The sequence below is a fragment of the Chrysochloris asiatica genome, unplaced genomic scaffold (assembly GCF_000296735.1).
Source record: "Chrysochloris asiatica unplaced genomic scaffold, ChrAsi1.0 scaffold00190, whole genome shotgun sequence".
In the NCBI taxonomy this organism is placed as follows: domain Eukaryota; kingdom Metazoa; phylum Chordata; class Mammalia; order Afrosoricida; family Chrysochloridae; genus Chrysochloris; species Chrysochloris asiatica.
In genome coordinates this window covers 5,599,021-5,624,403 of record NW_006408708.1, presented here as the reverse complement: position 1 = coordinate 5,624,403, position 25,383 = coordinate 5,599,021, and the positions used below count along the sequence as shown (strand labels likewise).

General features: G+C 36.7%; 1 protein-coding gene across 1 annotated transcript in view; it reads left to right on the top strand.

Moving 5' to 3' along the window:
• The window catches only part of TTC29 (tetratricopeptide repeat domain 29), a 467,422-nt gene that overhangs the window by 166,783 nt on the left and 275,256 nt on the right, over positions 1-25,383 (top strand). Inside the window, exons 5-6 of the mRNA XM_006872284.1 lie at positions 7,797-8,009; positions 13,822-13,907. Coding sequence (XP_006872346.1) covers positions 7,797-8,009; positions 13,822-13,907 — 299 coding nt within the window. The remainder of the gene's footprint in view (positions 1-7,796; positions 8,010-13,821; positions 13,908-25,383) is intronic.

The following is a 25,383-nucleotide window of genomic DNA, read 5'->3' as shown; positions in this document are numbered from 1 at the left end:
AAAAAAAAAAAAAACTCTATGGGCAAGCAGAATGTGGGACCCTATCATAAGAAAAAAAAAAAAGAGTAACCTATTACAAGTTGTTGAACTTGATCTATGGTTGTGGAGCAGTATGACAAAGGAGCGGACAAATCTTTACAGTTAGGATCATTCCCACCCCCTTGGTACACAGTGTTGACAGGGAGGGGTTACTTAGACATTGGCTACTCAAAATGTGGGGACTACAAAAGCAAGAAGTGACTGGCTTACAAGCTTTCAATAGGGAACCTAGCTCCAGAGGATACAGGGAAAGGTAGAATCTCCACTGAATTGTTTCCAACCTGTCTGGATAGAGTTGATAAAAGTTGAGGGGGATAGGACTCCTATGGTTCAATAGTGAATGATTGCTATCAGGTCTGACAGTGAGTGTTGGCAAGGTAAATGAAAATGTTTAGTAATAAAAGGAGGGAAGTGGCTGATTTTGCAGTCCAGGAGCGGAGATCCCCGGAACCATGAAAGGAGGGAGTAAAACAAAGTGAGGGACCCTGTCTGTGGAGACATTGACACCAGTGATGGAGGCAGAGATGATAATGTGGACAGAAGGTGCGCCTGGGGACTCTGCACTCAAGGAGGGAGAGGGATTGTGTGCTGGTGGCCAGAGGGCAGGCATGTGGGATGTACCCTTTGATTGTTTGATGATGCATGCAGGGGATTGTGATCATTGCAATGAAACAAAATGTGATAGGATGAATGTAAAGATAATGTTCACCCATGTAAACTAAATAATTCATAATAAAACCTTTTTTTAAAAAAAGTCTGTAGGTTACATTGGGGTTCACGCCTTGTGTTGTGTAGTTCCTTGGTTTTGGCAAATGCTTGATGTCATAGGTCCAATGATATAGTATCATACAGAATAGCTTCACTGCTCTAAAAATGCCCTGTACCCACCTATTCATTCATCCTCCCTCTGGTGAAACCTTGACAACTGCTGATTTTTTTGCACTGTCTCAATAGTTGTGTCTTTTCCAAAATATCAGGTAGTTGGAATCATACTTAACCGTATTTACCTTTTCCAGATTGAGATATATATATATTTTTTTCATTTAGCAGTGTTCATTGAAGGTCCTTCCATATCTTTCATGGCTTGATAGCTCATTTTGATGACAAAAGCTTTAGAAAATATTGATAAAAGGGAAAAGAACAGCAGAAAGAAAGAAAAAAGAAAATAATGCAAAAAAATAAAATAGAAAAAAGAAATCACCACCCATAATTCTCCTTCCTAGAAATTATATTGGCAACATTTTAAGATTTTTTTTTGGTGTTTTACAATATTTTCATTTATAATCTTTACAGTATTTTTATTCTTTTGCAGTATCGTATTTGTTTTATCATATGAAATTTGTGCAATGTAAGTATGTATGCAGTTCCGTTGTACACATTTCCTTTGCTGTTAGTTTCAGCCTATATTCTCCATCCATCACTTGTTTGTCAGTTTGTCTATGGTGATTTGTGTGTTGCTATGATTCTTGATGCCGTGCCATCAGTATTTTAAATACCAGCAGGGTTACTCATGGTGGACTAATTTCAGCACAGATTCCAGACTAAGACAGACTGAGAAGAATGAGTGGCAGACCACTTCTAAACGGTTAGCCACTGAAAACTTTATGACTACCAACAAAATATTATCAGACATAGTACTGGAAGACTAGTCCCCTCAGGTTTAAAGGCATTCATACTAAGACTAGGGAAGAGCTGCCTCCTCAAAATACAGTTTACCTTAAGGATATGAATGGAACAAAGTTTTCAGGACCTCCATTTGCTGATTTGACAAAATTCAAAATGAGAAAAAGCAGCTGCAAACATCCATTAATACTCAGAACATGGAATGTACAAAGTATAAATCTAGGAAATTTAGTAGTCATCAAAAACTAAACGGAATTCATAAAGATCCATGTCCTAGGCTTTAGTGAGCTGAAACAGGCTGGTATTGGCCATTTTAAATCAGACAATCATATGATTTACTATGCTGGGAATGACAAATTGACAAGGAATGGCATTGTATTCAGTCAAAAAGAGCTTTTCAAGATCTATCTTGTACAATGCTTGCTGTCTGTGGCAAGATAATATCCATATCCTTACAAGAAGACCAATTAACACCACTAATATTCAAATATATGCACCCACCACTAAGCCAATGATGAAAAAAATTGAATAATTTCCTCAGGTTGAAATTTATCAAGATTCAATGGTAATTACTGGTGATTAAAATGGAAACGTTTGAAACAATAAAAGGTAATGGCAATTTGAAAATATGGTCTTGGTGATAGAAATGATACTGGTAATAGCACGATAGAATTTTGCAAGACCAACGACTTCTATACAGCCAAAAGTGGTGGAGCTGGGATATGAAATCAATCTGTCTCTTAACAGCTACTGTTGGACTGCCAAGATAAGTACTTTTCTAGTAATTCCACTAGGTAATTACAATATAATAAAATATTATGTACAGTACAGATTATTGTGAGCATTTCCACAAGGCAAGGCAATCCACTACTCTTCCAGAAAATATGCTTGCTCATGCTTTATGGAATGAAAAGGCTTAAGTTTAATTTAGCATTTTGGCTTGGTGGATATATATTTTAGAGTTTATTGTAGGGCACAATCCAGAGAGACATTTAAATTACACACTTATTCTAAACTAAAGAGAGTATACAGAAGCCTCCTTGGAAAATTCAGTCAAACTTTATGAAGTGGTCTAAAGATCCATAGCATTTTAAATTGAAATCTTAAGATGTAACATCCTGTCCCAAGATATTTGAATTCTTCTTAAGAATGAACAAAGTGCTATCTCTGGAGAAGCTAACAGTACAGTGCTTGAAAGTATACTCTCTAAACAGTTAACTAATTGTCCATCATTTGATTTCAATTCGTGGAAACATCATGTGTGTCAGAACTGTGTTCTATGGGGTTTTCAATGACTAATTTTTCAAAAGCATATTGTTGTTGTTTGGTGTTGTCAAATCAGTTCCAACTCATAGTAACCCTATTTACAACAGAACTGAACACTTGCAGCATTCTCGCAGTCCTTACTATGTTTGAACCCATCATTACAGTCAATGTGTCAATCCATTTCATTGAATGCCTTCCCTGTCCTTTACCCAGCATGATATCCTTCCCCAGGTATCATTCCCACTTGATGACATTTCCAAGTATGTGAAACAAAGTTTCATCATTCTTCTTTCTAAGGGGCTTTCTGGATATACTTCTTCCAAAAGAGGTTTGCTTGTTCTTTTGGTAATCCACGGTATATTCTATATGCTTCACCAACACCATAATTCAAAGACATCAGTTCTTCTTCAGGCTTCCTTATTCATTGTCCATGCATTGTTGTTGTTGCTGTTAAGTGCCATATCATCGGCTCCAACTCATAGCGACCCTGTATAAGGTTTCCAAGACTGTAAATCTTTATTGGAGCAGAAAATTTTGTCTTTCTCCCAAGGAGCAGCTAATGGGCTCATATTTCTAAAATTGTGGTTTGCAGCCACCAACACACCTTTTGCATGCATTGTTGTTAAATATCATTGAGTGATTCCCTACTCATAGTGACCCCATATGGGGTTTCCAAGGCTTTAAATCTTTTCAAGAGCAGAAAGCCTTATCTTTCTTACATGGAGCAATCGGTGGGCTCAAACCACCAATATTGTGGTTTGCAGTCCAATGCTTATCATATTGCTCCACCAAGCATGCATAGCCCAAAATACCATGACTTGAGTCAGGTGCATTGTAGTCCTTGAAGTAACATTCTTGCTTTTTCACATGTTAAATAAGTCATCTTTTACAGCAGATTTGCCCAATCAATATTGTTGTTGTTAAGTGCCGTCATGTTGGTTTCGACCCATAGTGACCCTGTATTGTATTTCCAAGGAGTGACTGGTGACCTTGAACTGCCAACCTTGTGATTCAATCTGACTTTGAAGTCCAGTGCATTAACCTATAGTGCCACACCAGAACTCCTGCACAGTGCAATGTATCATTTGATTTCTGATTTCTGTTTGTTTTTTTTTAATCTGTTATTTTGGCAGCGGTGTGGGTAGGAGTAAGGAGTAAGAGTTAGGGTTAAGACTATAGTTAGGTCTAGGCTAGGCCTTGGACTTCATTTAGTGTTAGAGTTATTGTTTTGACTAGGGTTAGTGTTAAGCATAAGAAATGAGCTAAGGATAGGAGTAAGGGATGGTCTGGTTTTTAGGGTTTAAAATAGGTTTATTTTTATTTACTTATTTTTTTCTTGAAATATATTTGATTACCTCTTCATTTGGAAGTTCTATAACTACATTATTCCCTATGTTTATTTTATAGTTTATTTTTCTTTTGCAACTGTATCTCTTATTCTGGATTTTCAGTCTATTTAACTTTGAATACTTCTATAGCTGGGTTGAGTCTAGGTGATATTGTCATGTATATTAGTCTCAGGTTGTTGTTGATTCTCCAACCAAATAACTCCTTTTAGTATGTTTTATCAGATTGGTCTGGAATTTACAAATTGTTTTAATTTCTGTTTATCTGAAAATGACCTAATTTTACCATCATATTTGGTGGCCTTGTTTTTTCAGTAATTTCAGCTTGGGCTTCTTCCTTCAATACCATTGGTTCTTGGTCATATGCTACCTCTTAAAATGCTTGAAGACTGACCAGTGACACTGAATTCCTCCCATCTTCTTTTGATGCTTCCTACATCTTGGTGTGGATCCTCATTGTACTGCTCTAGTGCTGTAGGATCAGTACTAGACTGTGAACCATAAGGTCGGCAGTTCAGACCCACCAGTTGCTCCTCAGAAATCCTATACAGGGTCTCTATGAGTCAGAACCAGCTCAGCAGCACTTAACAATAACAACATCATTCAAAATTTTGCCCATAGAAACCAATGTTGCAAATCAAGGCTTGCATGCTTTCTTTAGTTCTTTCAGCTTAAGAAATACTGAGTGTGTTCTTCCCTTTTGGTTTTCTAACTACAGGTCTCTGCACATTTCACTTTAATACTTTGTCTTCCTGAGTTGTCCAGTGAAAATTTCTCTCCAGGTCTTTTACTTTATCATTTTGTCCATTTGCTTCAGCTATTCTATGTTCAACAGTAAGTTTTAAAGCCTTTTCTGAGATTCATTCTGGTCTTTTCTTTCTCTCCTGTCTTTTCAATGACTTGTATGATATCCTTAATATCATCACATGACTCAGCTGGCCTTTAGTCATTACTGTACAATACATAAAATCTATCCTTCAGTTTGTCTCTATTTTCAGGTGGTATATACTCAAGGTCTTATTTTAGCTCTTGTGGACTTGTTTTACTTTTCTTCAGCTTCAACTTGCATATAAGCAATTGATGGTCTTTTCTTCAGTAAGCCCTGTCCTTCCTTTAACTAATGATATTGAGGTCTTCTCCATTGTCTCTTTCCTCAGATATAGTAGATTTGATTCCTGTGTATTCCATGTGATGAAATCCACATGTGTGTTTGCTGTGTATGTTGTTTAGAAAATAGTATTTCCAATGAAAAAGTTGTTGGTCTTGCTAAATTCTATTATGTGATCACCAAAGCCATATTTTCTAATTACTAGATCCTATTCTTTGCTTAGGAGCTCTAGTAGAATAGTGGTTACAAATTGGGTTGCGAACCTCCGGGTCAGCAGTTTGAAACTACCAGCTGTTCCGTGGGAGAAAGATGAGGCTTTCTGCTCCTGTAAAGATTTACAACCTCAGAAACCCTGTCCAGGGTCGCTATGAGTCAGAACTGACTCCATGGCACATAACAACAACAACATTCTATGCTTCCAACTTTTGCATTCCTATCACCAATAATTTTCAATGCATCTTGATTGCATGTTTGTTCAATTCCAGAATTGTTGTTGTTGAGTGCCGTCGAGTCGATTCCGACCCATAGCGACCCTGTATAGGGTTTCCAAGGAGCAGCTGGTGAGTTTGAACTGCCAACCTTGCAGTTCAAATGGCTTTACAGTCTGTAGCATTAACCCACAGTGCCACACCAGGACTCCAATTCCAGAATAGAAGTTGGTAAATATCATTAATTCCATCTTTGGCATTAGTGATTGGTGAGTAAATTTTGAATAGTAATTGTATGAAATAGTGTTCCTTGTAGGAATATGGATATTATTCTGTCACTGACTATGCTGTACTTCAGGATCAATCTTGAACTAGTCTTTTTGACAATGAATGCAAATACTATTCCTCTTCAATTTGTCACTTCTAGAGTAATAGGTAATATGACTGTCCAATTGAAAATGGTCAATGCCAGTCCACTTCAACTCAATAATGTATCGAATACGGATCTTCATGTGTTCCACTTCTCTTTTGACAACTTTCAATTTTCCTGTATTCACAATTTATACCTTCCATGTTCTGATTATTGATGGATGTTTGCATATGTTTCTTCTTATTTTCGTTCATTCCACATCAACAAATTAAGGTCCTATAGGGTTTAATCTGGTGTGGCTCTGTAGGATAAGCACAGAACTGCTAGCCATAGGTCATCAGTTCAAACCCACCAGCAGCTCCTCAGAAACCCTATACAGGGTCATTATGAGTCAGAACCGACTCAACGGCACTAACAGCAAGCTTTATTCTAGCCACATCATTAAAGTAGACTCTACTTTGAAGGGGCAGCTCTTTCTCAGAGATATATTGAGTGCTTTCCAGTCTGAGGGACTCATCTTCTGGCACTACATCAGTGTTTTCATTGCTATTCATAAGGTTTCCGTTGACTCTTTTTTTTTTTTTTTTTTTTTTCAGAAGTAGAAAAAGTTGCTAGATCCTTCTTCCAACTGTGTCTTAAGGTGGAAGCTCCACTGAAACCAGTCCACTAGGGATAACCCTGATGGTATTTGAAATATTGGATGGGCATCACAACAAAATGCAAACTAACACACTATGATAAACAGATAAGTGATGGAGAATTCGATTATGAAGCCTTTATTAATATAGAATTTCAAAACAGATTTTCAGGCCTTTATTACGAGGTACCTTTTGGTAGATTCTAACTGCCAACCTTTTCATTAGCAGACAGTCCCTACTCCATAGAATATTTATAGAGATTAAATGATAAAGCACGTAGTACGGTGCCTGCCTTGTATAATGTTAAATAAACAGTGGTTAATATAATTATTGGAGTCCTGGTGTGGCGCTGTGCATTAACATGCTGGACTGCAAAGTTGGTTTGAACTGCAAGGTCGGTGGTTCAAACTCACCAGCTGCTCCTCGGAAACCCTATACAGCGTTGCTATAGGTCGAAAGTCACTCAACAGCACTTACTTACAACAACAAATGTGATTATTATTAATAATTGTTATTGGACTTTCATACTGTTTCTAAGCATATATTTGTTGTTGTTGTTGTTAGTTGCATTTGAGTTGATTCTGACTCATGGCAACTCCATGTATGCGGAGTAGAACTGCTCCGTAGGGTTTTCAAGACTGTGACCTTTCAGGACCAGTTTGCCAGGCTTGTCTTCCAAGTAACCTTTGGGTAAGTTTGAACCACTGACATTTGGTCAAGCATGTAACCATTTGTACCTCCCAGGGACTAGACATATATAATCCTGGTTATCAGTCCATCTCTCTAGCAAGCTTCCATCCAAACCTAAGGTCAATTTAGAGATAGCTGCTATCTCAGTTAAATTCCTCGTAAGCCTTAAAAATCCTTAACCATATTCAGTGCTTTCTTTCTTTAATTTAAAGCACAGGACGTACACAAATTTTTTGAATGTATGTTCTGGCTTATGGTTTATATTAATGAATGGCTTTTATTCTTCAGGTCAGCTTCTGGAAGCTGCCAAGCATTATGAAGCATTCCATCAACTGACGCAAGGGCGGATATGGAAGGATGAGACAGGCCGCTTTCTCAACTTGTTGGCCTGTGAGAATCTCCTGAGGATTTACAGATTCCTCTCAGACAAAATGCTGGAAAATAAAGAATACAAACAGGCCATCAAAATTCTAATAAAAGCTTCTGAAATAGCCAAAGAAGGTAAGTGGCAAAGAATCCTTTCACGTTGCTTTCTTTAATGGGCAGACACTGGTTCTCCCAGGAGTAAAGTAAAGATTGTCAAATGTTTGGGTGATTATTTCCTATGAAATGCAAAGACAAATGCTATCAATATACTTTCAAATTTCACTGTAAAACAGGTGCTTCGTGCTGACAACAAGAAATCCATTAGATTCTTGAAAGCTTTAGCTCCAAAACTGCAGTCCTGTGGGAGTAGTGTTATAAAACAACGAATCCATAATAAGAAGTTTAAGGTTGTTTATGAAAGTTAAGGGAGGGGTGTTGAGGGTATTTTTTTAAAAAAAAGTTATTTCTTTTTTCCAATCTGAGAGACCTTTCATTGTCTGCAAATCATCAGGTAATCGGGAAATCATGATAAATATTTTGTTCAGAGTAACAGGAAAATACAAACCCAAATCCCATTATCATCAAATCGATTCTGACTCATGGTGATTTTGTAGGACAGAGTAGAACTGCCATGTCAGGTTTCCAAGACTATAATATTTATAATCTTTGAAGAAGCAGATTGCCACATCGCTTCTTCCTTGGAGATGCTGGTGGGTTTCAACTGCAAACCCTTCAGTTAGCAACTGAATACTTAACCACTGTGCCACCAGGGCTCCAAAACAGGAAAATAGAATTGTAATACATTTTAGACCCTTGCCTCGCAAAGGTCTTTGGACCAGTAATAACACATCACCAATAAGCTTGTAAGAAAAGTAGTATCTCGGGCCCCATTCTCTACTTACTGCATCATTAGTTAAGGAGATCACCAAGTGATTCACATGCCTATTGACATCAGTAAAAACATTTTTTGTGATCATGCCCTTAACATTTTGTGTCATTTGTGAATGTCTAAAATATAAAGGAAAATTGGGTAGTATACTTTTATAAACTTCTAATTTGTGAAATACAAAGGTATCTTATCAGATCCCACGAAGAAAAAAAAAAAAAAAAATCTACTCTGTTAAACCGATTCCAACTCAATGTGACCCTATATAGGATTTCTACAGCTGTAAATCTTTATGGGAGCAGATAGTCTCATCTTTTATCCTCAGAATTGCTAGTGGGTTTGAATTGCCTATCTTGTGGTTAGTAGTCTAGTGCTTATCCTACAGGGCTACCAGGGATAGTAATTTGTTTTAAAATGTATTTTTTTTTAAGGAAGGAGAAAAAGATAGAAGCTATGCTCTTGAACTAAAGTTCATTAACTCATGGATATATTTAATAGATTGGCTTAAATATCCATGAAATAACCTAAATGAAATTAGGTTAGTAGAGTAGTGGTTTTGAGTTGGGCTGCTAACCTCGACATCAGCAGTTCGAAATTACCAGGTTTTCTGCAGGAGAAAAATTAGGTTTTATGCTCCTGTTCATATTTATAGCCTCAGAAAGCAACCATAGGGTTGCTATGAATCAGAACCAACTCCCCGGCACACTACCACAACCACCAGAGAAAGTAAAACTTATTATTTTAATTTACAGGTGTGATTTCAATTAATTAAAAGAGTAAATGTAAACATTTATTCTTTCTGTTACTTCTTTAACAACTTCAGTTGAACTACTCATAGGAAATATCCCCTACTGAAAGATGTATCCCATTGAATGAACTGCTTTTGAATGAATAATAGTATCTCTCCAAAACATATAAACAATGACATATATAGTTAGCTATCAGGTCGATTTCAGCAGTAACTTTAGTCACATGACAAGTTACATGGAATTCCAAAGTAAAGTAAGGGATCAAGAAAAAGCATTTCATTTTAGTTTCACATTTGCTAAATTGTAACATAGTTCACAAAGAGTCTCTTCCAATAGCAGCCACCATTCTGAAAACATTTCTTATTTTCAAATAAACAGACAAAGGACACAGGGAAAGCTTACTGGTAATGCTGAAAATTTGTAATAGCTTTGAAAACTGATAAACATCTTTCTCCACATTTTCGATATAAGACAGTGCACAGGTTGAAGGATTGCACAGTTTTTTGCAGAGCTCTGACAGTAGCCAAAATGTTCTGGGAGACAAAGTATCTCTTCTTCCTGTGGTCTCTTTCTTTGGTCAGAGTCTGAAGCAGGAACCAGATAATTGGCTAGTTAAGGCGTCATGACTCCACTGTGGCTTGTATCATATTGAAGGGCTACTTACACCGAATTCCAGGCCTGTTTCCTTGCTAGGCTTCTTGATAATGCACAACAAGAATATCCTCACAATTGTACATTTTTAAGTGCACAACTCAAGGATTTTCAGTGCATTAACAAAGCTATTCCTCCGAAAACCACTAATTCCAGTTCAATTTCATCACCCCCATTAGTAGTCATTTTCCATTCCTTCCTCCCTTACCCCAGGGCTTAGCATCTACTAACCCACCTTCTGTCTCTATGGATTTGTCTATTCTGCACATTTCATGAAGTGAAACCATATAGTAGTATGTGATCTTTATAAGACTGGATGCTTTCACTCACCATAATGTTGTCAAGGTGCACCCATGTATCAGTACTCATTACAAACAATATTCCACTGTTAGCTAATATCACATTTTGTTTATCCATTCATCGGTTGTTGTTGTTTTTACTTTTTATTGCAAATTATGCTACAGTTTATATGGGAGAACATCGGTTTTCCACTCATCATTTCATTGCAATGAATATAATCTCCTCCGTGCATCATCATTCAACAGTATTTTCTTCTATTCCCTCTTTTTGGTTTTGTTTGTTTGTTTTTTTTGGGGGGGTGGGGAGGGGGAAGTTTTATGGAGGGGGATGTACGCAAAAACACTCAGGAACACATAATCATTTAAACAACCCAAGGCCACATTCTGCAAGTTTGCCTCCTGGCTGCCAGCGCACAGTCTTTCTCTTTCCATGAGTCTGGAGTCCTCAGCTGTTCTAGATCTCTTTGTCTGCATCTCTACCTCCATCTCTGGTGTCACTGCTTCTCTGGATAGGGTCTCACATTCTGCTCATGCTCTTCTCACTTGATATCCATTCATCTGTTAATGGACACTTTTGTTGTTTCCAACTTTGGTTATTGTAAATCATGCTGCCATAAATATCTGTGCACATGCTTTTGAATGTGCATAATGTTTTCATTTCTTCAAGACATATATCTAGTAGTGAAATTATTGGATTAAACAGTAACTCTATATATAGTTATTGAATAACTGCCAAATAGTTTTCCAAAGTAGCTGTACCATTTTATAGTCTTACTAGCTATGTTTTTGCCTGTCTTTTTTATTACAGTTATCCAGTTATTATTGTTGTTCAAAGCCATTGAGTTAATTTCAAATCATGTTGTTTGTTGTTAATTGCTGTAAAGTCCATTCTGAGCCATAGCAAACCTCTGCACAACAGACTGAACCACTGTCTGACTTGCGCCATCCTCACAATTCTTGCTATGTTTGAACACTTTGTTGCTGCCACTGTGCCAATCCATCTAGTTGAGGATCTCCCTCTATTTGGTTGACCCTCAACTTTACCAAGCATGATGTCCTTTTCCAGGGACTGGTCCTTACTGATAAGATGCCCAAAGTATGAGAGACAAAGTCTGTCCATGTTGGCTTTAAGGAGCATTATAACTGAGCTTCTTCCAACACAGACTTGTTTGTCATTCTGGAAGTCTATGGTACTTTCATTATTCTTCCCCAACAACATAATTCAAATTCATCAATTCCTCTATTTATTTATTTTTTTTTTTTATTGTCCAACTTTCATATGCATATGAGGTTATTGAAAATGCCCTGGTTTGGGTCAGGTGTGATTTAGTCCTCAAAATGACATCTTTGCTCTTGAACACTTTAGAGAGGTCTTGTTCTGCAGATTTGCCTAACACAATATGTCATTTGACTTCTTGACTGCTATTTCCAAGAGTATTGATTGTGGTTCCAAGCAAAATGAAGTCTCTGAGAACCTCAATCTTCTCTCCATTTATCAAAATATTATCTATTGAACCAGTTGTGAGGATTTTAATTTTTTTCACATTGAGTTGCTACCCATACTGAAGTATTTGGTTTTCATCAGTATTTTAAACCATCACTTCCAGGAACCAAGGTTGGGTCATCTGCATATCATAGATTGTTAATGAATCTCCTCCAATCCTGATGCTAAATTCATCATGTAATCTAATTTTTCAGATTATTTTCTCAGCATACAGACTGAATATGTATGGTGACAGGATACAACCTTAGTGCACAGCTTTCCTGATTTTAAACCATTCAGCATCTTCTTATTCTGTTCAAACAACTGCCTTTTAGTCTATGTACAGGTGCCTCATGAGCACAATTAAGTGCTCTGGAATACCTATTATTTGCAATCTTATCCATAGCAAATCCCAAATATTTCTAATGCAAAATCTTACTTCCTACCTACCTTCCTTCTTTCCCTCTTTCTCTTTTATGATCTGAGACTACTATGTTAGCCCAAACAGTTGCCAGTTTCCCATCTTAAACTAATAGACTTTACATCATTTAACTCAACAAGTATAAACTTTATTTAGCCAACTTTTCATCATCCAAGAGGTAACTTCCTTTCAAAATCCCTTTCTTTTACCATGTCTTTGCCTCCCCTAGTCTCACATCTATCCCCAGCAAGCATAAACCTGTATCAGAGAAAAAGTTAGAGACTAGTTGAATTGTGAAAGTTAAAATTCCCTAGATGGATCACAGCTCCATCAACTCTGCTGAAGTGAGACCTTGAGGGTATAATTTACTGCAATTGGTGAAATAGCTAGAAGAGAAAAAAATTGCTGTTACTGGCATTTGCCATTCTGTTTTCTTGCTGTCTTCCAATTGAGGCACTGCTTCATGAAGGGTAATTCAGTGAGTGGTGAGAGTGAGCGCAGCATGGAGAATTGCTAGCTCCTGATGAAATCCATCACTGTTGGAACACAGAGTTCAGAAATCTAAGGATACTTACTTTCCAAAGACCAAAAACAAGAGTAGGTCTGTCAGCACATTCCTTACCCAGGAATTAGGTGACACTGGAAAGCATTGACTTCCAAAAATAGAAGAGGAATAGCATTTTTTTTTATCAAATGAGAACCTTTCATGACCCTTGAAAATGCATTATATAGTTCGCAGAAAGGCATGAGATATGTCTTTTTCACCTGCATGTTGCACCATTACTTTTGGAAAAGAGAATTGGGTCATTCATAAAATAAAACACTTTATGGAAGAATTAGAAAGTCTAAATTTTTAGCAAAACAAAACAAAAACATGATGAGAAATATTAACAAAGAAAATGTATTTGGAGTTAAAATATGCCTGAAATTTCATGAGAAGAAGCCAAAAACTGTTATTCTCAGCTAATCTTGAACATTTTAAACTGAATGTAACCAAGACAGTAAACAATTCCTTGATTTTCTAAGTATATGCCCCATTACAGATTTAGCAAAAAGTCAGTTCATGTATATGTGAATATGTGAGTTTGCATGTGTACCCTTATAGGATTGATACCTTTTATCTGGTGGTCCATATATGGATATCAGCTATGCAGGATCACCACAGGTCTTTGCATGGTGAACAATTATACAAATTATATATGATTGCCAATGTTGATTGGGCTGTATATGTAAGCTGAACTTCCTGATAATCATATTGTTAAGCACCTTACTTTAACATCTGGAATCCAGGTAAATTTTCTTTTCACTTATCATTCTTTTAGCACAGTTGGATTTCAGAGCTAAATCTACATACTATTCTATAATAAAGTCCTACTATCTTTAAAAACAAGGATTCCATTTGGTGTACTAGAGTAATTTCTTTAATGTCATAATACTTTCTCTTCATCTTCTCTTTAGGAAATGACAAAAAGATGGAAGGGGAAGCTTGCTATTACTTGGGTTCAGCATACTTGGCTGCTGGAGAGGAAAAAACAGCATTAACAGTAAGTTGAAGTAAACGTTTTAATTATTGTAATTTCAATTCTTATTTTATTATTTAATTTTAATTTATTGAAGCCAACAGAAATAGGATGTGTCTGACACAACTGTATCTACATACAGAGGTGAAAGCAGAATAGTAATATGCATTTTAAAAATTGATGTTTATTGTTTATAGTCAATTAGCATGAAATACTTAAAGACATATATAAATTAAATATATGGAGTAATATTCACCTCTATCCTCCTGTATCACCAAAGATAGGAGGAAATAGGTTTAAATGGCAGCAAAAATTGTGTTTTTGTTATTGGGTGCTGTTGAGTCACTTCTAACTCACGGTGACCCTGTGTATAATAGAATGGAACACTGTCCAGTCCTGTGACATCCTTTCAGTTGAACCCATTGTTACTGCTACTATGCCAATCCATCTCCTTGGAGATCTTCATCTTTTTCACTGAACTTCTGCTAAGAATGATGTCTTTCTCCAGGAACTGACTGGCCCCTTCTGATAACATGTCCAAAGTACAAGAAATGGCATTCTCACTTCTAAGGAGTATTCTGACTACACTACTTTCAAGACAGATTTGTTTGCTCTTCTGGCAGTCCATGTACTTTTAATATTCTTCACCAACAACATAATTTAATTCATAATGCATTGATTCTTCTCTGGACTTGCTTATTCATTGTTTAGCTTTCCCTCATTTAAATGATGGCAAAAAGTACATAGTTTAAAAAAAAAAAAAAAAAAAAAAACTTACATTGATTTTAGGATGCAACATAGGAAACTTTGCTTAGAAAAAGGAAAAAAAAAAAAAAATCCTACCTGTCAATGTGGTTATTAAACAGTAGAGTGTGCTGCACTGATACAAATCATTAGTGTGTGGTGGTATGGGAAGAGCAATAGGCATGGTGATGGTGATTGTTAAGAGTTGTGGAGTTGGTTCAAACACATAGCAACCCTATGAGTACAGGGTGCCCAATGCTGTATATCTTTAAGGTAGCAAAAATGTTAGCAGCCCAATTGGTAACACATGGTACAATAAATGCATAGCAGTTTGAACTACAAAGTCACTGGTTCAAGCTCACCAGCTCCTGTAGGAAACCCTACACAGGGTTGCTATGGGTCAGAACTGACTCAATGGTACTTCACAATAACAACAAATGGAATAAAAATTGAAATCTTTCAAGAAAATGAGGTGGCACTGGAGGCATTCACTAATCTTTGCCAAGAAATTTTGAAGACAACTATTTGGTCAACTATTTGGAAGAAATTTGTATTTGTGCCCATTCCAAAGAAAGGTGACCCAACAGAATGCGGAAATCACTGGACAGTCTCTTTGATATTCCATGCAAGTAAAGTTTTACTAAAGATAACACAAAAACAGCTGCAAGCAGACATTGCCAAAGACATTCCAGAAGTTCAAGCCAGATTCAGAAGAGGATGTGGAACAAGGGATATCACTGCTGATGTCCAGTGGATGTTGGCTGAAAGCAGAAAATACCAGAAAGTTATTTGTCTGTGTTTTATCGACTAGGCAAATGCTTTAGATTGTGTGGATCATAACACTCTATGGACAACATTGCAAGTATGAGTATTCCAGAACACTTAATTGTGCTCCTGAGGAATCTGTTCACTGGTTTCTTGCTGTCTGTGCACCTTCATCCTGGCAACTAAAGTAAATGCCTGAGTAAGTAGACACCGCCCCAAATCCAGGAGTATTCTACTACATGTGTGCACAGATCTGCTAAAATTTAAAATAAAAGATCCCATTTAAAACCAAATGGCAGAGCAAAATGGACACAGCAAGCTTTGAACTGTTTATTACTAGGAAAAAGGTATGAACAGGTGTTGTGGACCAGGAGAAAGACAGACTGAAAAGTAAAAAGGACAAAAATTAAATCCTCAATTACATCATAATGACCAACAGTGGCATCTTGAAATTTCTCAGGTGACCTTGAAGGCAAGAAACCAAGAGAGGGACATTAAAGACATACTCATATTTGGCTACAGAATTATTGTTTTTCTCTCTTCTCTCTTTTCTGCGATTATAGACTGACTACATTATCCAATCTGCCTTTTATGCTGTTGCTGTTTGTTTTTTTGGTTTGTTCCCTTTTTACCTTTAAGAGGCTCTTTCTCTCTGTACATTACCCAAGAAGAGACAGTGATTGTGGTCATACAGTCAAGCTACAATCAAACCCTATAAAGTCCCACCATCCAGGCCAGAACCAATACCAGCTGCCATACACCAGTAGGAAGCCAACACTTACAACAGTTACTCTATGATGAGTAATAAAAAGAGTGAAAAGGGAAGCCCATCTCCTCCTGATCATATTATAAAGCATAATAAAATACAAAAACATATATACATCTAAGTATTAAGGAAACAGCTAACTACTGGATATGCCCAAGAAACAGATGACCAACTCTGAACATGTCCAGAAACAAGATAAAGTGAGTGAGACAAATGAGCTGGAGGTAGACCTAGACTTCATAGTGGAAAGAAGGCAGGCTTTGGAAATGCCTGAAAATGAATTCAGAAAAATGATAATAAAATGTATCAAAACACTTTACAGAGGAGTTGAGAAAAATATGGAAGAAGTCATGAAAGCACTACAGGAAAAATCAAATAAGATCAATACAGCATTGGAAACAATTCAAAACTTACAAAAAGAAATCCAAATAATTAATAACAGAATATCAGAAATGGGTAATACACTGAAAGAGCAAAGGAGTAGAATTGAAGAGATGGAAGGCAGAACTAGTGAGCTGGAAGACAAATCTCTCCATACTACTAGGCTAGAAGAGCCTAAAAAGGAGATTTTTAAAAATCTGAAGAATGTCTAAGATTCATGTTGGACAATATGAAGAGTAATAACTTAAGAATTATTGGCATACCAGAACAGGGAAAATCACACAAGTCCACGGAGGAGATAGTTGAAGAGATGCTGGAAGAAAATGTCCCCAACATCCTGAAAACATAATAAGCACTCAAGAAGCTCAATGAACCCCAGGAGAGATAGAGCCCCAAATAAAATCACAAGACATATAATTATAAATCCCTCCAAAATTAAAATAATGAGAGAGTATTGAAAGCAGCTAAGGAAAAGAGAAGCGTTACATACAATGGCAAGCAAATTAGATAAAGCCAGAATCTCTCAACAGAAACCACGCAGGCAAGAAGGCAATGGGGAGACATATATAAAACTCTGAAAGAAAAACAAAACAAAACTGACAACCAAGAATCCTCTATCCAGCAAAGCTGTCAATCAAATAAGACAGTGTGATCAAAACAGTCCAGGATAAACAGAAGCTAAGGGATTTTTGTCAAAGCCAACCCTATACTGCTAAACATGTTTAAGGGAGTTCTGTGGACTGAGAACCAACAAGAACCAACAAAAAACAAAGATTGACATACGTGGCAGCACCAACCAGAAATCAAATTTTAAAAATGGAAGAGTCGAGAACATAACAAAATTATAAGAACGAATTCAGAGGATCTGGGAAGTCAGTCTATGATCAAAACAATTACATTGTGAAAGAAAGTAAACACATAGAGACAGAGATCCAGGTGGTGAGAAGGTCAGGTAGACTGCAGGATAAAATAGAATATAAAGTAACCTCAAAGAAAATTAATGTTTCACTACATACCAAGAAAATGAAAATCCAAGGAGAACAGGGAAACATTAAAACTATGAAGAAGCTGACAAGAAATAAAACAAAAACATGAATTCAGCACAGGAAGATCTGCAAAACAAAGAAATCAATCGTACCACAAAACAAACAAACAAACAAACAAAAAACCCCAAAACACAATGAAAGCAATTTAATCCATACCTACGGTATTGCATTCATTGTCAAAAAGAACATATCCAGATCAGTCATGAGGTACAACGCTGTCTGTGATAGCATAATATACATGCACTTACAGGTAAGACCAGGTAATGCCACTATTATTAAAATTTACACACACCAATCACTAAAGCCAGTGAGGATGAAATAAAAGAATTCTAACAACTTCTTCAATCTGAAATTGATCAAACATGCAATCAAGATGTATTGATCATTACTGGTGATTGGAATTCAAAGGTTGGGAACAAAGATCATTAGTTGGAAAAGATGGCCTTGGTGATAAAAATAAGACTGGAGATCGAATGATAGAATTATGCAAAATTAATGATTTGTTCACTTCAAATACCTTCTTTAGACAGCCTAAGAGACCTCACCAGATGGAATACATGGAAATCAAATTGACTACATCTGTGGAAAGAGACGATGGAAAAGCTCCATATCATCAGGGGCAGATTGTGGAACAGACCACCAATTGTTCAATTCAAACTGAAGCGAAGAAAATGAAAACAATTCCATGAGAGCCAAAATATGACCTTGAATATATCCCACCTGAATTTAGAGATCATCTGAAGAACAGATTTGATATATTAAACACTAAAGACCGAAGACCAGAGGAGTTGTGGGATAACAGTGAGAACATCATGCAGGAAGAAAGCAAAAAGTTATTAAGAAGGCAAGAAAGAAGGAAAAGATCAAAATGGATGTCAGAAGAGACCCTGAAACTTGCTTTCCAGTGTAGAGATGCTAAAACAAATGGAAGAAATGAGGAGGGCCAAAAGCTGAACAGAAACTTTCAAAGTTTAACTTGAGAAGATAAAGCCAAATATTAAAACAAAATATGCAAATATCTGGAGTGAGGAAACCAAAAGGGACAAACCTGCTCAGCATTTCTCAAGCTGGGGGAACTGAAGAAAAAATTCAAGCCTCAACTTTTGTTATTGAAGGATTCTTTGGGCAAATTATTTAATGATGCAGAAAGCATCAAGAGAAGATGGAGGGAATACACAGAGTCTCTGTACCAAAAGAAAATGGTTGATGTTCAACCATTTCAAGAGATAGCATATGGTCAAGAGCCAATGATACTGAAGGAAGAACTTCAAGGTACATAGAAGGAATTGGCAAAGAACAAGGCACCAGGAACTGATGGAATAGAAATTGAAATCTTTCAAGAAAGTGAGGCAGCCCTGGAGGTACTCACTCATCTATGCCAAGAAATTTGGAAGACAATTCTTAGGCCAACTGATTGGAAGAGATCTGTATTTGTGCCCATTCCAAAAAGAGGTGACCCAATGGAATACTTATGCTTTATTGACTATACAAAGGCTTTCAATTGTGTGGATCATGACAAGCTATGAACAACACTGTGAAGTATGAGTATTCTGGAACACTTAATTGTGCTCATGAGGATTCTGTACATGGACCAAGAGGCAGTTGTTCAAACAGAACATGGGAATACCGAATGGTTTAAAATTGAGAAAGGTGTGTGACAGGGTTATATTCTTTCACCATACTTATTCAATCTGTATGCTGTGCAAGTCATCCAAGAAGCTAGGTTATATGAAGAAAAACATAGCATCAGGACAGTAGGAGGACTCATTAATAGCCTGCAATATGCAGAACTTGCTTGCTGAAAGTGAAGAGAACTTTAAATACTTACTGATGAAAATCAAAGACTTCAGTGTGGTTTGCATCTCAATGTAAAGAAAACAAATGTCCTCACCACTGGACCAATAAATAACATTCTTATCGACAGAGAAGAGCTTGAAGTTGTCAAGGCTTCATTCTTCTTGGATCAACTATCAACACTCATGGATGCAACAGTCAAGAAATCAAACGATGTATTGCATTAGGCAAATCTGCTGCACAAGACCTTTTTAAAGTGTTGAAGAGCAAAGATGTCATTTTGAGGATTAAGGTGAGCCTGACCAAAGCCATGGTATTTTCAATAACCTCATATGCATGTGAAAGCTGAACAGTAAATAAGGAAGACCATAGAAGAATTGATGCATTTGAGTTATAGTGTTGGAGAAGAATATTGAAAGTGCCATGGGCTACCAAAAGAACAAATAGATCTGTGTTGGAAGAAGTGCAGCCAGAATGCTCTTTGGAGGACAGGATTGTCCAACCTCATCTTTCATACTTCAGACATATTGTCAGGAGGGACCAGTTGCTGGAGAAAGATATCATGTTTGATAAGGTGGAGGGTCAGAGAAAAAGAGGAATACCCCAACAACATGGATTGGCAATATGGCAGCATTAATGGGATCAAGAGTGGCAACAATTGTGAAGTTGGCCTAGGCCCAGGAGTGTTTAATTCTGTTGTGCATAGGGTCACTATGAGTTGATACTGACTTGATGACACCTAACATCACTATGAGTCGATACTGACTTGATGGCACCTAATAACAACAACATTGATAATTACACAGAATATAAATGGATTCAATGCATTAGTTAAGAGACAGAGAGTGACAGAATGGATAAGAAACCAAAATCCTTCAATATGCTGTCTGCAAGAGACACTCCTTACACACAGAGACTAAAACAGACTAAAAGTCAAAGTAAAATAAAATATACCAAGCTTATTGACTAAGACATGAGCAGGATTGGTGATACTAATTTCTGATTAAATAAACTTTAATGCAAAAACCAAGATAATAGATAAAGGTGGACATTATCTCATGATTAAAGGGACAATTGAGCAAGATCACATAACCATAATAAATATATATGCTCTCAATGAAAGAGCTGCAACATATATAAAGCAAACTCTAATCGATCTGAAGAAAGAAATAGACAAATCTACAATAATAGTGGTTGATTTCAATGCACCACTTTGGAAAATGGATAGAACAATCACAAAGAAGCTCAACAAGACACAGAGGAACTAAACAACACAACCAGTCAACTGGACCTCATAGGTGTGTACATAGTGTTCAACCAAACAACAGCACAATACACATTATTTTCCATTTAACATGGAATATTTTCCAGAATAGACCATGTTTTAGGTCACAAAACAAGCTTCCATAAATTTACAAACATCAAAATACTTACAAAATATCTTCTCAGACCACCATGTTATAAAATTGAAATTCAACAATAGGAAAACCAAAGAAATGAAGTCAAATACATGGAAACTAAATAACACCATGTTGAAAAGTGACTGGATTTTAGAAGAAACAAAATGTGAATACACATTTTATGAAAACACAACATACTATAATTTTTGAGAAATGGCCAAAGCAGTGCTGGGAACAGTTTATTGCAATAAATGCACACATTCAAAAAGAAGAAAGAACCAAAATCATCGCATTAACACAACATCTTCAACAACTGGAAACAGGACAGAAAAGTAAACCTAAAGTCCGCAGAATAAAGGAAATAATAAAGAATAGAGCAGAAATAAATGAGATAGAAAACAGAAGAACTACAGAAAGAATCATCAGGACAAGAAGCTGGTTTTTGGAAAGAATTAATAAAATCAACAAACCATTGACAAACCTAACAAAAGAAAAGAAGGAGAAGGCACAAATAACATGCATAAGAAACCACATGGGTGATGTCACAACAGAACCCATAGAAATAAGTAGGACAATAGCAGAATATTATGAAGAGTTGTACTCGAATAAATTTGAAATCCTAGATGAGATGGATACATTTTCAGAAAAACATGACCTACTTAAACTTGCAACCAGTGAAATAGAAAATTTGAACAGATGTATAACAAAGGAAGAAATTGAACAGGCCATCAAAAAACTCCCAACCAAAAAAAATCCAAGTTCAGATGGCTTCATTGGTGAGTTTTATCAAACACTCATAGAAGAGCTGTCACCAATTCCACTCAAATTATTCCAAAATATAAAAGAAGATGGAAAACTCCCTAATACATTCTATGAAGCAAGCATAGCCCTCATACAAAACCAGGCAAGGACATCACTAAGAAAAAAAAGTATAGACCAATGTCCCTCATGATCATAGATGCAAAAATCCTCAACAAAATCCTAGCCAACAGAATTCAACAACACATCAAAAAATAATACATCATGACCAAGTGGGATTCATACCAGGGATATAAGGATGGTTCGACATTAGAAAAACAACCAATGCAATCCACCAGACAAATAAGAAAAAAGCAAAGAACAACATGATTATATTGATTGATTCAGAAAAGGCATTTGACAAAACCCAACACCCATTTCTGATAAAAACATTCAACAAAGTAGGAATTACAGGGAAATTCATCAACATAATTAAGAATGTATATACAAAACCAACAGCTAACATCACTCTAAATGGAGCGACACTGAAAGCTTTCCCCTTGTGAACAGGTAGCAGACAAGGATGCCTTTTATCACCACTCAGATTCAATATTGTTTTGTAACTTTTAGCCACAGATATAAGGCAAGATAGAGAAATTAAAGGCATCCAGATTGGCACAGAGGAAGTAAAAGTCTTTCTATTTGTAGATTATATGATCTTATACATAGAAACAAACAAACAAACAAACAAAAATCAGCAAAAAAATACAAAAAACTCATTGGAAGATTCAGCAAAGTGGCAGGGCACAAGATCAACATGCAAAAATCAGTTGCATCTCTCTATACTAATAATTACAATACTGAAAAGTAAAATAAGATAGCACTACCATTTATAATAGCCACTCAACAGATGAAATATTTAGGAATAAATGTAACCAGAGATACAAAGGACCTATACAAAGAAAAATACAAAACACTACTACATTAACCCAAAAGAGACTTAAAAAAATGGAAGAATATTCCATGGAAGACATTACATTGAGAAAGTATCAGTAATACCCAAATCAACGTATACCATATAATGCAATTCCAATCCAGATCCCAACGACATTCTTTAGAGAGATGGGAAAAAAAAACAATTACAAACTTTATATGGAAAGGAAAGAGACCCAGGATAAGCAAAGCACTGCTTAAAAAGAAGAACAAAGTTGGAGGCCTCTGATTTCCTGATTTCAAAATATACTGCATGGCTACAGTGGTCAAAACAGCCTGGTATTGGTACAATGAAAGATACATACATCAATGGAACAGAATTGAGAATCCAGAATTTAACCCATACACATACAGCCAACTGATCTTTGATAAAGGGTCAAAGTAAATTGAGTGAGGAAGACATAGTCTCTTCAACAGATGGTGCTGGCAGAACTGGAAATCATTATGCAAAAGATTGAAACAAGACCTTTACCTCATGCCATATACAAAACACAACACAGCATGGATTAAACACCTAAACGTGAATCTCAAAACTACAAAGGTCATCAATGAAAAAATAGGGACAAATTTAAGAACTCTGATCCAGGGCACACACAGACTACCAAGCATTGCGAAAATTACACGTACAAAAGAAGACAAAATAGATGATTGGGACATTCTAAAACTTAGAAACTTATGTGCATCAAAGGATTTCACCAAGAAAATGGGAAAAAATCTTTTGCAATGATACATCAGACAAGGGATTCATTTCTAAAATCTATAGGAAACTACAACACCTCTGCAAGAAAAAGACAAGTAACCCAATAAAAAACTGGGCACAGGACATGAACAAACACTACACCAAGGAAGACATTCGTGCAGTCAACAAACATAAAGAAATGTTCACGATCATTAACCATCAGAGAGATGCAAATCAAAACAACAATGAGAGAGCATCTCACACCTGCAATAACAGCAAAGTTCAAAAATGCAGAGGACAATGAATGCTGATGATGATGTGGAGAGACTGGGATCTCCCTATATTGTTGGTGTAAATGAAAAATGGTCCAACCACTCTGGAAAACACTATGGCACTTCCTCAAAAAGTTGGAAATAGAAATACCTATGATCTAGCAATTCCTCTACTCGGTATATAATGCGAGCCATAACACAAGTAGATATATGCACACCAATGTTCACAGTAGCACTATTCACAGTGGCAAAAAGATGGAGACAGCCTAAGTGCCCATCAATGGAAGAATGAGTAAACAAACTTTCTTACATACATACAATGGAATATTATGCTACCTTGAAGAATAACAAGGAAGCTGTGAGCCACCACATAACATGGATGAACCTTGAGGACATTATGCTGAGTGGAATTAGTCAGTCACAAAAGAACAAATATTACGTAAGATCATTATTGTAAAAGCTTAAGAAAAGATACCCATACTGAAAGGGTAAAACAATTATTTGTTGGTTAACAGTGGGGTGGGGGTTTGGGGGAGTTTGAGGGAGGCAACATTAGAGTACAGGGTAGAGGTCAGACACATCATAGTTCGTGTGTTTGGGAGGGCAATACACAAAAATGGGGAGGGGATAAAAGAATGAGGTAGATAGGGGAACACTGCGACAGGTTTGCACGGGCAAATGGGACAGAGGTAAATAGTGATGCATGTTTAAACTTGGAACAACAGGGCTCTTTGAAACAGGGATGGAGGTGTAATCTGAAGAGGGGAAAATAATACTAAGATGCCTGTCTTTGAACATTGGTTTCCCTTGCTTACTATTGTAAAATAGACACTTGAATAGGATAGAAAGGAATATCCTGAAATATGATAATAGAAAGCTTGTAAGCCCATCTTCAGCCAATAACTGATTGGAATACCTTAAAGGGGTTCTATAACTTGCCCAGTAAAATAGTCCTCTTGTGGACCCTTTGTAGTGTATAGGACCTTAGGTGGAATCCTGAGCTCCATTCAGAACCTTCCAAGGTGGGACATTCCCACTAGAAAGGCAAGCAGACCTGCCTGAAACAGCTAGAGTGACATAATATACATCTTCAAAGAAAGATCATCAGGAAAAACCCAAAACAAAAATGGCAGTATGATTGGCTACTACAAGAATAAGGAAGTTGTTAGCCTGGAAGCCATCAAAGCAAGCAATCAAATCCCTTCAGGACAAACCCCCCTCTAAAACTGAAACTCAGTGGGAACACATGAGTAGGTATTCAAGCTTGCTAGAGACCACATTGGTCTACTGGTGAGTGGAAGAGGGGCAAAGGCAGCAATGAAGAAATGGGCTGAGTTCAACCACATTTCATAGACTCCCGTTGACCTGGAGATAAGAGAGAGAAGAGGAAGGGCTGGTTAGTCCAAAGTACAGTGAGACGTGGGGACACTTGAGCCTAGGACAAGGACATAGTCACAGAGGGCTAGAGCTGAAAGTGAAGCATTCGGCTGATATGAAGTGAGGGGAGACGCCAAGAACAACCAAGTCTTCAGATAGTACCCATTTAACCTAGCCTCAATGGCTTGATAATCAAAACTCAACTGGAGGAAGATAAAAAAGAAAACAATATTTGATAATGGAAACAAGGGTAAATTGCTACACTTGGATGAACATGAACTTGATTCATGGAAGTAGTAACTCAAAATACCAACAGAAAGGGAAGGAGTCTTCACATAAATTATCAATGCTATCCCCTCTGTATACAGGGTAGATAGGGGCAGGCAACTTAGACATTGGCTACATAAAATGAGGAGATGATAAAGTCACGAAGTGACTGGCTTACAAGTTTTCAAAAGGGAGTTTAGTTTAAGAGTGTGTGGGGGAAGTTAAGAGTCCTCACTGAATAGTTTTTTTCTTGTCTAGATGGGTCTGGTAAAAAGAGA